Raw genomic sequence first — 13,041 nt, forward strand, 5'->3', positions numbered from 1 at the left:
ATTTCAGCAAAACTAAGGCCTAATTAAACTTTGACTGTATTATTAAGCAACTTATTTAAAACAAAAGGTCCTTAAAATTAGATTACTAGGATAATAAAAGAACTAATAAAAATTTAATTCACAGTAATTAAAGATAATAGCATTAACAATAACTACACTAGTCAGTGAAAGTAATTTGAAGAGCACATTTATGAAGGACATAAGAGGAAAACAGTAAATTTCAAACTAATTTACTTTCAATAAATATTTTAGTTAAGATATATAAGATATATTTATTTCCCGTTGTGATATAAAGCATTATCATAATTAATGGGTAATGGGTAATGAATAAAAATGTAAAGGTAACATAAGATGTAAAAGTAACTTTCTAATCTGGGAAATATTAACAAATGAAACAGGGTCTGATTTTTGAGGTCAAAAACATGTTAAAGAGCATTATAAACTGTCAAAAACCTGTGGCAAGTTCTTTTTTGTCATTGGGTAAATTTTATTAGATATTAAATCATGCACAATACTTTTATTATATACATGATGATTTACAATATATATCAGTTATAAAAAAATAGTCAAAATTATTAAAATAATTGTTTTTTCTAAAAACATGGTACTCTTAATACTTTAAAATCAACATTAATCAATAAGTGTACAGTGAAAATATTTGACATAGTTACATAGCTATTAGTAGCTGTTTCTTTTAAAAACAAAATCACAAAGACATTTTTTCAAAAATTTAAAATTATAGTACAAAAATAAAACTGTTACACTCAGGATCTTAATATTTATAGAATTTGAAATTAAAAAAAATAGTAAAGAAAGAGTTGAAGCAATATAATAACTGCAAAAAAATCCAAAAGCAAATTTTTTTTTTCTTTTTTTCTGCAGATACTTTTCTTGTTCATTGGAAAGGAAAGAAATACTCCAAATTTTTCTGCTCTCGTTTCGGAATAAAAAATAATAACAAAAGTTCTGCAATCAGAAGTTTAAAAGATCCCTCTAGAAAAGTTTTTTTCTTTCATTTTCTGAAAGAACACCATAATTTTTAAAGAACACGGATAAAAACATTTTATATTTTAATCAAATATGTGAGCGGGGATGTTGTTAGAAATTCAGACATTCGGAACACCATGAAATTCGGGGAGATGATAAATTCCATCTTAAAAATTAGATTTTTTGGTAACTTAAATCACACACAATAGCAACTTAATAGAAAGATAAGAAATTAAAAAACATTTTCCACTGACATTGGTCGTGAAGAAGGCGATGATGATTGTTAAGAATCGAAAATTTTGTGATCGATAGCATGATGAGGCAATTTGGACAGCATTGCGCATGCATTCACCTCCTAGACAATCTGGAACTCTTCAATTTTAAGCTGGGTAGGCTTCAAGGTGCCAACAGAGATATGCATCAAAATTATTAAATAGAAACTGTAATACTTAGTATTTTCCTTCCTAAATGATTAAAACAGGGTTGCCACAGAAAAAAATGAACAAAATAGTTGCTTTTAGTAGCCTAAAACATGAAAATAGTTGCCTAAATAAGAACAAAAATTCAGCAAAAATAAGACTAAAATTTTATTAAATGGCTTAATTGTCATATACCATGATACATTTAGTCAAGTTGGTGGCAAATACGATAATTTTTATGTCAACGTTAGTGTTCTAGCACTAAATTTTTATATAAAAAAATTTGCATATTTGCAGAAAATTAAATACTTTTAATTACTAGAATTCATTCAAAAAAAACTTTTTCATTAAAAAAAACACACACACTTTTTCTAAGAAATTTCATATATATATATATATATTGTGAAAAGTGATTACTCAAATTCAAAATTCATGCACTGTATTAAAAATTGGGATCTTTCAAATCATGCAGAATTTCTCAGCAATAACCGTTCAAAAGGCAATCGAGAAATGAAATAGACTTAGAATCTATGCAAATTGAACGCATTAAAAAGTGATGACTCAAATTTGCAATGGAAAACTTTTTATTTTTTAATTATTTATTTAATTTTTTTTAATTTTATTATTTTTATTTTACATTTCCTAAGAAAAGAAACTCAGTGTCTTCAGAAGAATTTGGGGGCTGCAGGTTTTCAACCCAATTATGCTAAAAACATTGCTAGGAGTACAGAAAAGTCTTCTCATAGTCTCCTTTTTCTGAAAATAGTTGCTTTTTTTAGTCTTTTCAGACAAAAAAAAATTTTTTTATTCAATTTCTGAATTTTTCTATAAATTACATATAGATTGTTTAAATCAATTATTATATGGTGAAAACTTTTTTAATTTTTAACATGTTTTAATTACTAAGAGCTTGTTAAAATTATCAAATAATACAATCACTTGCAAACATAAATTTTTTTTTTTTTTTTTTGCTTTCATTGCAATAGAAGAAAATTTATTTATCTGTACTAATCCAATACTTTCAAAATTATATATTTTTTGTGGAAAAAAAGTATTTCTGCCTTAATATTTATGTACCTTTATTAACAATGACTATTTCCAAAATAATTAACACTTTAGAGGACTAAACTCTAGTCAATAAGTTATAAGATTTTTCCACATGCCTACTCAAAAAGCTCCGTGAAACATTTCATGAAAAGATGATTTGTTTGTAAAATATTATAGATTTATTTATACTTTTGATTGGTATTAAAAAATATGCTCCAGTCTCTTCAGCAGTTGAACTTTTTATTCAACTTTCTTGAAATGTTAAAATACACAATATACTTACGGAATTATTCATGAGTGCTTTCACTCGCCCTATTAGTGAGGTGTGAATAAGACTTTCTGCTGTATTGTAATCCATACTGAGTAAGAAGTTCAATAATCCAGACAATCCATTTTGTTCTAAAAACCTCATCACAAAGCTGCAAATAAAATTATCTTTAAAACTAAATGATAATTTAGAAAAAAATTAGTTTTTCTAAGCAATTTAATAAACATAAATCATTATCAGATTATATTAGCATTATTATCAGATTGTATTACCATTATTATGAGATTATAAAAGAATATTACAATAGTGAATATTGAAAGAAAAAAATTAAATTAATGAAAGTTTGAACAATTAAAAGGTAGTTGAAAACAGTATTATCTAATGATCCTTCATAATTCATATTTTTGGAATTCTTGATAAATGCTATAAAAAAATCTGATGAATAACAGTTGATGAAGGCAGGATAAAAATTAAAAAAAAATACAAGTAGTTTCATTGTTTGATGAAATTTGAAAAATTCTTTTTCAAATTCCATTCTTCTTATAAATTCTCTGTTAACTCAACAAGTTATGTCTTTAATCTTGCATTCTTTGTTAATAATCAATAATCCAGACAATCCATTTTGTTCTAAAAACCTCATCACAAAGCTGCAAATAAAATTATCTTTAAAACTAAATGATAATTTAGAAAAAAATTAGTTTTTCTAAGCAATTTAATAAACATAAATCATTATCAGATTATATTAGCATTATTATCAGATTGTATTACCATTATTATGAGATTATAAAAGAATATTACAATAGTGAATATTGAAAGAAAAAAATTAAATTAATGAAAGTTTGAACAATTAAAAGGTAGTTGAAAACAGTATTATCTAATGATCCTTCATAATTCATATTTTTGGAATTCTTGATAAATGCTATAAAAAAATCTGATGAATAACAGTTGATGAAGGCAGGATAAAAATAAAAAAAATACAAGTAGTTTCATTGTTTGATGAAATTTGAAAAATTATTTTTCAAATTCCATTCTTCTTATAAATTCTCTGTTAACTCAACAAGTTACGTCTTTAATCTTGCATTCTTTGTTAATAATTTGTCAGGTTTTGATTACAATCTTCCTTTCTCCGAACTAAATACTATTACTTTCCAACCACAAAAGCCTAACCCATCTCAACCTCTATTTTTCAATTAATTTCTTATAAGAATTCTATATGTACAAATTTATTAAGGATGGTGATTGCAAAACAACTTGCTTCATATTAATTACATGGACTTTGCCTTACTTACCTTAATTTATCTCAAGTAATCATAATTTTCAGAATTCACACACATTCTGGCTAATCAAGCTTTTACTATGTATTTATTGTATTCACAAAAAACAATTTCATTTGGGAACAAATTATAAATCATAAGAATAAAAAATGTAATGAAATGAATTTAAATCCACGTTGGAGCAATTTAAGAATGTGCTACAACCCATAAATTTTCAAAATTAGAACAAAATTACTAAAGAGGTCTAACACCCTTTTGGGATTTATTGAAGATGCTCTAGTTAATCATTAAAATACTTATTATATTTTACTAATGGTATTATATTGGTCTTTTAGAAACAATTCTGTCAATTGTGGATCCCCACGATTCGCAAATTGTTTCTGAAATGGGAATAGAAAATATAAAAATTCATAATCTTTATGAAATTTGAAATCTTTGAATTTAATTCTTCTACGGCTTGCTTTAGAAGCTCTCTTGATAAAAATGGTCACAGAAGTATTCAAGATACAAATTGTTCTGCAGGACTTCATTTGTTCTGTGCTGTACGTCACAGTTTTAGGCACTTTCTGCTTCTGGGCCATTACATATCACTACAATACTTGTGCAAAAAGGATTTTATTTTTTACCAACAGTTGCATCCTTAATGCAGTTTTTAAGTTGTCTAAAAGTTTTGCACGGGATATTATTTCATCCTCTTCACGTGGAAACAATTACTGAAACATACCATAGTAAAATTTTTATTCTGTTAACTGAAGCATAGAAATAAATACTTAAAAAATTAACTATAATGTAAATTTTGTGAATAAAATAAAAACATTTGTTTCAAAACTTACTTCAAAAAGTGTAGGGTGATTCCAATAGAGATGTGTCAAGCATTTTTAAAAATGCTTTCTTAAACATGAATTTCAAGTGTAACTAAATCGATGATATGGTTGGTAATGTTTCTGATACAAGTACCAGAAGTTATCTAATTTAAAATTTTGCATTAAAAAAAAACATGCTTTTTTTTAAATTCTTTTTTTTAATAAAACCTGCAATAGGAGAAATACCAAATGAAATAGAGGTAAATGGAATGTACTTAATTCATGTAAACTAAGAAATATGAAAAAACAGTTAATGGAAGATAAACAAGATCAATTTCATTGCCTTGTTTATCTTCTGTTATTGTATAGTAAGGTATTTGTAAATAAACTTTTAAATGTTCAATTTTTGCATTGAAATTTCACTTTTCGAATTTAACATAACTAGGAATAGTTCATGTTTAATAAGCTTTGTATTTCCTAAATAGGGTTGATGTTTGTTGTAAGTACATAACAGATTTTATTATAAACTGTTCAGCATGAAGACAGACTTTATACTTATAGTTTTCAATCAAATCACTAAAATCCAGACAAGTATTTTAACATTTACATATCCTGGTGGAATGAGTAGTTCATGTTATGAAGAATAAAAATCATAAACTAAATTTAATATTCACTTTTACATAAACTAATAGCATATAAGGTTTGAGTGATGGCCATCATTCTCAAAAATTTTAGTCATGATTAAATTTATTTGGAGTGATTATTCTATAGCAATTAAAAAAAAATTCAATGTACTAGCAGTAAACTCCTTATTCTTTCTTACAAATAGATCTGTAAGCTACAAATCAAAGAAATTATCTTTCATATGCCAGTGTTCTCCCTAAGCATTTTTCAAAGGGCGGCCCGCCCTGCCTGCCCCTTTCCCGAACTGATGCGCCCCTCATTGCCCTTTTTATCATAAACAATCCGCCCTTTTAGAAAAATTGCCGCCATTCTCGCTTTCTTCCCTTATTCCCCACCCCTCCAAAAAAGAAGTCATTTTTCTTTCTTGGAAAAGGGGTATTGCTGGCTTTCTGTGACAGATAACGGCCGATAAGATAATCTCCGTGAAGGGGGCGGAGATTAACATGATAAACGTGTTTTGAACTCTTTACTTAGCCAGTTTGCAAAAGCTTATTATAAATTACTCTATCTTCTTATCTTTCTTGAGTTAGCCACTATTTTGTCTTACTAATATAATCAAGAAGAAATATTTGGAATCCTATGAAGAAGAAATAATCGTTTCTTCTTTGGAGCGAGATCATAGTTCTCGTTTTTTCTTTTAGATAACATTTTGTTTTAACAAAAGACGCTTACCTCGCAAAAAAAAAAAAAAGCTAACAAGGAACTACAAAAAAAGAAAAAAAATGTAACAATTAATGCTAAGAAACTAACAATGAATAACAACAAAAAACAAGCGAAAAACTAATAACGTTAAAAAAAAAGAAACAAGCAAACAACTATTAGCAAGAAAAAAAACAAGCTCACTATTTACCAAAAAAAAAATAAAACAAATTAGCAGTTAATAACTAATAAAAAGCGGCAAAATAAAAAATTAATAAATCGAATAAAAAACCGCAAAAGGAATAGAATTCATTTTGTTGTCTACATGGTAGTTTCAATGTCAACTGGGTGTGGCCAATTTATGGTCAAACAGCAGAGGGAGATTTGGGGGCGAAAAAAGCACAAGCAGTAAAGCACAAGCCAAGCTGTCAAGATTGATTGATCTGTTTTTTCCAACTTGCATTTCTTTATTTTGTTCATTGGAAATGCAGATGTTTTTACTTCTCAATTTATTTTAAACTGCTTAAGAAACAGATGTTTCCCTTGACACAGATTTTTTTTTTCAAGCTTCTTTTTTATTTTTAAAAGATAAAATAAAGTAAGTTACTTCAACAGAATAAAATTCCAAATAAAAAGAATATAGCTAAATTTTTTTATCTTATCAATATAAATTTCTTAAAAAAAAAAAGAAAAAAAAATTAGATCAGATTAAGTGCTGAATTTTGGAATGCTGGATTAGGGGTCCCATACCCTTTTCTTTTCCCCAACCCCTTTAAAATATAACTGATTGATTTCTCCTAATCAGCTCCAGTAGAAATGACACGTGGAGGAGGTGGGGTACACCCCTCTTTTAAACATTTTCTTCTCTTTCTGGTTGAGTCACATTGGGTTATTTCCATTGAAGGAGAGGGCATTCTACCCACTAAAATTCCACCCCCTAAGATTGTGAAAGTGAAACTTATTTCCTCTTCTCTCATTCCTTCAGAATTTTTTTGGGGCTTGTTTAGTTATTTATTATTCTTGTTATTGTTAGTTATTTCGTTATTATTAGCTGTTTCGTTATTATGTATTAGTTTTTCCTCAAATTGTTAACGGTAATAAATTTTAAAATCTTTTTATTTTAAAATTTTTCATATAATAAATTTTTATTTTACTTTTCTTATTACATTGTTTTACTGATTTCTGTAATCAGTTCAGCGTAGCTACTGCACATATAAATAATTTTTTTGCTGTTCTTCTGTTCTTTGGCGCGGTGCCAACTGGTAAGAACAACTTCATTTTATATCGTTTTGTTGTTTTCTTTTCTTTTTTTTTTGCCGAAAAAGAAATTTTTTATTATAATTAAGAAATTAAAACTTTACTTTATGAAATGCATACAAAAATTTAATTTTTTATTATACAGATATTCTAAATGATAATTTAAAGGTCTCTTCTAAAAGGATGCTGATATGCTCGGTTCAGCGCCATTGCGGCGCTTACAATAACTTTTTTTTTTAAAAATTTCAATTTTATCGATGTGCGGCGCTTGCGACGAAGCGGCGCTTTCGCCGAAAAATACGGTACTTTTTCTCAATAAAATTGATATTTTTCTTTGAAAGCTCTGTGTCAGTCTGTTTTTTTGAAAGAATACTTTTAACACCCAAACCTTGAATCACACATGCATATCTATATTTTGTTTATAATGCTGTTCCTAATTTTTTTCTATTGATTGAATCCAGAAATGCCTCCCATTATTTATCTTAATAAGCTTGTGAAAAAATGAAACTTGCTATAGACAGAAAATTATCCATGATTAGCGAAAGTCTTGATTAACATTTTTTTTTCTTTCTTTTTAAATATGAGCTAAGCTCATATTAGTCACAAAATATACTAAAATTAAAATTTTTAAGTACTACATTTTTTCAAATAAATTAGTTTAATCAAAGAAATTAACAATTGATTAAATTAATGAAGAAATTAATTAATTTCATAGATATGCAAATGCCAGCTCTTTTGTGTCATATTGGGATTAAAATTTTAAATATTTCAGACTATTGAAAATGAAATTCATAAAATAGCTGAGTAGGCGCATTTCGAAACCGAAGGTGCCCCTTTGGAACTGAAAGTGCCCCATTTAAGACTGAAATGCCCTTTCCAGTCTAAGAGCACCCTGCCCTTTTTTATTTCTAGGGAGAACTCTGCATATGCCTTAAGTACAAATATTCCAACAGGTGTCATATTTAAAAAAGTTGAAAAGTCAAACTGTCAAAAGTTAAATTCAAAATAATGGGTAATGCTTAACTAGTCAGAAAATTCTATTTCGTTGCTTGCCTATCCTGCTTGAACAATTCATCACAAAATGCTATAACACTGACAATGATCGTCTCAGTGCTTTGAATTATTATGCCAAATTTCATCGTATTTGGCACACAGACTTAGCCCAAAGATATTCATTTATGTAAATATAATAACAAATTTAAAATAACTTTTATGTATGGAAAAATTAGTACTTACATCTTATTTACTCCTTTAATCACAAAACTAAGGAACTAGTAAAACTATGAGCCTTTATTACTTAGAATTTGAAGAAAAAAATTATAGAAAGAGTCTATCAAAATAAGTGAGCAGGAAAATATTTAGAGGAAAGCTGTTAATTGTTTCAGAAGATATAGTTTAAAGCAAAATGTCAATATTTTAATTTCAAAGTGAGCTTTTGCAGCTATCTTAAATTTACAGAGTGGTGCAAAACTTAAAACTTTGCTCTCTAGATGGGGAGGTGTTGTTCTAATTTGTACAGGTCAATAGAACTAAAAGTTTAAAACTTATTGCGATTTAATGGGAAAAAAATACAAATTTAGACTAATAAATATTTAAGCATCTGACACTGCTGTCTGGGCAAGCGAGGTAATGTTTCATAAGTTTCCTTTTCATTTAATTTTCAGTTTTATATAAAATATTGATTATTAACATTGTTATGAGTTTTTAATTAAATTTACAGCATTAAGTTTTAATTAAATATTTCTTTAAATTAAACTCTTTGATGAGTTGTAATAAAAATACAGTGCAATGGACAATATTAAAAATTTAATTAGTTTTTTAAGATAAGTTTTTCTTCAATGTTTGTTTATAGAATTATGGAAGTCTAACGCCTTTTTTAGGGATGCACTTTTTAGGCCGTGTCATGTGATCCGTATATATTTATATCTCATGTTAGTATGTATTTATATCAGTATGTAGGATTTATGCAGTGTTTTCCTTAAAGGACTTTAGAAGCCCTGTCTACCCTTTGATCTCTATAAATGCACCCTCTTTACCTGTTCTGTAAAAATAGCCACCATCCCTTAAAAGCACTGCCTATTTATTCATATTCCATTTTAAAGAAAAATAAATGACAATTACACAATGGTAAAATTTGTATAAGTATCTCTTTTTCCGAATAGGGAATATTAATGATTTTTTTACGCGATTTTAAAGTTATTTTTTAATTAAATACTTTATTTTTAAAAAATGCACCATTAAATGCTTATTTTCTAATAATTTTCTGTTCGAGTTATAGAAAACAGCTTTCAAGCTGTTTTTTAAGAAACAGTTTGTTTGTTTTTTTTTACAACTAAATATAGATCGGAGTTAGATTGCATAGTATTCATATGCAGAGAAATTTTTGTATGATAAATTTTCTAAAATAAATTACTTAAAATCTGAAAAATATTTTACATTTTAAAAATATATTTCTAAGATGAGAAACCAAAAATATTGGGAATTATGAATCAAACTGTGAACTACAGGATGACTAAACCATAGCCACTTTCAAATAAAAACTAAAATACAATGATTTCAATAATTTATGAAGGAATTTTTCTTCTTAGTTAAGAACTAATGAACTTCTGACCATCTAAGTAAAACTTAATTGTACCTTAAATATAAATAATTTTTTAACACCCAAAAGAACATGATCATAGAATTTTCATTAAAATTCAGAAATACCCAGGTTTTTATGAATTTTAAGTATTTACCTGGGTAAATATCCAGAGTATTATATAATATATTTTAACTCTTTTTGCCTTGTTTTTCTTGTTATTTTATCCGTTTTGTTCTTTAAATTGGCCTGCCATTGGAAATAAAAAATATAATATAATATCTAAATGTAGGAAAATACAACTTATACGTAACTAATTTTGAATAGAAATTTTACAGTACACAGATCAAGCCTGAAATTACTTAATTATTTAAGCTAGTTGATAAATATTCATTTTATGCATATTAAATATTTATGTTACAATACAAATTTGATAGCATTAGTTTACAATACAAATGGTGAAATACAAATTTTACAGCATCGTATCTGCTGTAGCATATTTAACAGATATGGGATAATAATATTCTATTAAATTAAGCTAGTTGATAAATATGCATTTTACAGTGCTGACAGCACATGTTAAAAATTCATATTGCAGGCACATGATCAATTGACATGATTTATCAATTGATAAACTTAAAGTTTGGTTTCAGTAGTAATTATAAATTTTGAAACACACAAGAAAGAGAATTATTGGCTTAGGTTAATTTTTAATTACCATTAGATCAGCTGATAGCTTCTTAGATTTTTAACTACCAATGTCCATCAATTCTTTTATGTTTGCAATCTTCAGCTTCTAAATAAATTTCGAGGATGTTCTAGATAAGAAAGAAATTTTTTTTTTAATTAAGTGCAAGAATAAGCATAGTTATTAACATGAAAAGAAAAACAATATGATGATTTTACAAAAATGTAAATTTCACACCAACTTTCAAATCACATAGATATTTTTTCATGAGCTTCAAACTTTGATAATTAAGTTCACTTTAAAACCAATTTATTGAATGTACCAATTTAACTAGGGAATAATTTTTTTTTAATTTAAACTAATTATCTCAAAGAAAAAAATTTTTAGTGATAAAATTAAAAACTTTGTATAATTTGGGTGTCTTAAAAGTCAAGCAAATATTTGTAAATAAGGCTCTTTTTATGATGGGTGCCCTTTTTTTAGGGGCTCTATACAGTTTCTAATGCCCTGCCCTTTTGAAGGTCTAGAATGAGCATCACAGATTTTATATCTTAATACAAACGTTACAAAACAATGAAATAAAGATAATATTCCAATTAAAAACAGCAATTGGAATTCTGAGAAGTAATGTTTAAACATTAGAATATTTCAGATAAACAAAGCTAAGTATTACACAATACACACAAATTTATCAAGAAAATAAATAAACTGGTTTCTTGAATGTTAAGCACTGTTTTAAACTAGCAAATGAATTATTTCAGTTTTGTTAACTCTTACTAATGAGTAAATTTCTTCATTACTTCGTTACAGAACTATATAAGATATATTTACTACACCAAATAGGTTTACGCCATTTACAATATCCTACACAATTCAATAATTTTTCTCCAAAAAAAACTTCAAAATAAAAGAGAGCTTTTATAATAAATTTTAAACTAAAACTAGCTCAATAATAACAAGTGAACTATCGACCTAAATAAAGCAAAAATTGAAATACTATTTTTGCAGATAATATCGGTTCTGGACGTAATATTTATATAAAAATTACTATAACAAAATACTATAACATGCAACCTATCACTAGTCAAAATGCAGAGCAAGTATTAAAAAAGGTTGTGCACCCCAAAATTTGTAGTTTCAAATAACTTTTTTTATTTTAGTCGAATTTTTTTAATTTAAAAATTCTCTTTTCGTAATAATATCAACAATTCAAATGCATGGAGTTTAGAGTTCCATGTTCAAATGCTAATAAATAAAAAAAATTGTTTACATTAAGCCAGTTTCGAAGGATTGTGTGAAAATATTTTCACGCTTATAGCTTACTAGGAAAGCATCTTTAAGAAAAGAGCAGAAATTAAAATAAATAATATAATTCTAGGAGCAGAAATTAGATTGCTGTTGTTGTTAATTTACGTCGCACTAGAGCTGCACATCCCGGAGGCATATACTGGAACTGATTTATGATTGATTTACATTTTGGGAACAAACTACGGAGAAATGTTATTCAGGAGGAGCTACAAAAAAACTCAACAGAAGCCCGAGAAAGCCAATCAGCGCTCTCAAAATCTCTTGGGGATACTATGTGTGTAAAGAGAGTTTACATGCATCCCCAAGGATGATCCGAAGACATGCCATCACAATTTTGATCCTCTGCGGAGGAGACAGCACCCCCGCTTCGGTAGCCCGACGACCTGCGCGCGAAGTCGAGCACTTTACGGTAGCACAGTTTAACGAGGAAAAATACCGCACACCCTCGGTCCCTACGCAGACTGATCCAAGTGGTCACCCACCCGCACGCTGACCGTAGCCAGTGATGTTGACTTCGGTGATCTGCTGGGAACCGTGTCTTAACGATCAGTCCACAGCGGGACCATCTTTCTTTGTTAAAGAACGCATAATGGAATAATAATAAAAAAATAAAAAATAAAATAAAATGGCAGGGTGGGGTGGTATTCGAATTTCGAAGTCGTCTAACTCCCTTTAATATCAAGCAATAATTTCCGCACGCGGCCCCTAAGTAGGGGCTTATGGTCCAAACATGTTTGCCGAAGAAAATTTTTATAGGTGAATTAGAAGGTGCAGGGGGGCCCTCAAAGGTCTACTGCAAAGCTGACCGTGAAGGGACATTTAAAGCAAAATTGTGGCAGCCGTTTCGGGTTCGAGTGGCATGGTGGTCAAGATACCGGACTAGTAGCTGACGGCTGGGGTGAGGGGTAACAGGTTCGAATCCCAGCGTCAGCAACTTTTCAAAAAAATTTCTTTTTTTTTTCTTCCGCTTATTTTGCTTTATATTATTTTTTAAATGAGCTTTTCAATAATTTAGAGGGTCTTAAATATAGAAAATAATTTTTTTTAAATTGGGAAAATATCGAATAATGGGTAAAAACTGGAAAAATC

At 28.0% G+C, this 13,041-nt stretch overlaps 1 protein-coding gene across 12 annotated transcripts in view; it reads right to left on the reverse strand.

Moving 5' to 3' along the window:
• Window positions 1-12,704, reverse strand: part of LOC147816934 (disheveled-associated activator of morphogenesis 2-like) — a 77,425-nt gene extending 64,721 nt beyond the window's left edge. For 8 of the 12 annotated variants that reach the window (XR_015429533.1, XR_015429546.1, XR_015429548.1 and 5 more), the window contains exons 1-3: window positions 11,766-11,912; window positions 10,675-10,774; window positions 2,737-2,872 (exon numbers count right to left, since the gene is read on the reverse strand). Coding sequence is in view for 1 of the 12 variants with exons in the window: in XM_087152619.1 (XP_087008745.1) it covers window positions 981-1,019; window positions 2,737-2,872; window positions 4,626-4,633 (183 nt within the window). In the remaining 11 variants the exon portion in view is untranslated. Of the gene's footprint in view, window positions 1-3; window positions 1,020-2,736; window positions 2,873-4,625; window positions 10,646-10,674; window positions 10,775-11,616 lie in introns of those variants that run through there. The other 4 variants (XR_015429552.1, XR_015429551.1, XR_015429550.1 and 1 more) reach the window with 4 other exon arrangements.
• Window positions 12,705-13,041: the final 337 nt, after the last annotated feature.

This window comes from Parasteatoda tepidariorum, chromosome 1 (assembly GCF_982258835.1).
Source record: "Parasteatoda tepidariorum strain Cologne lab strain chromosome 1, Ptep-v5.0, whole genome shotgun sequence".
NCBI classification, from domain to species: Eukaryota; Metazoa; Arthropoda; class Arachnida; order Araneae; family Theridiidae; genus Parasteatoda; species Parasteatoda tepidariorum.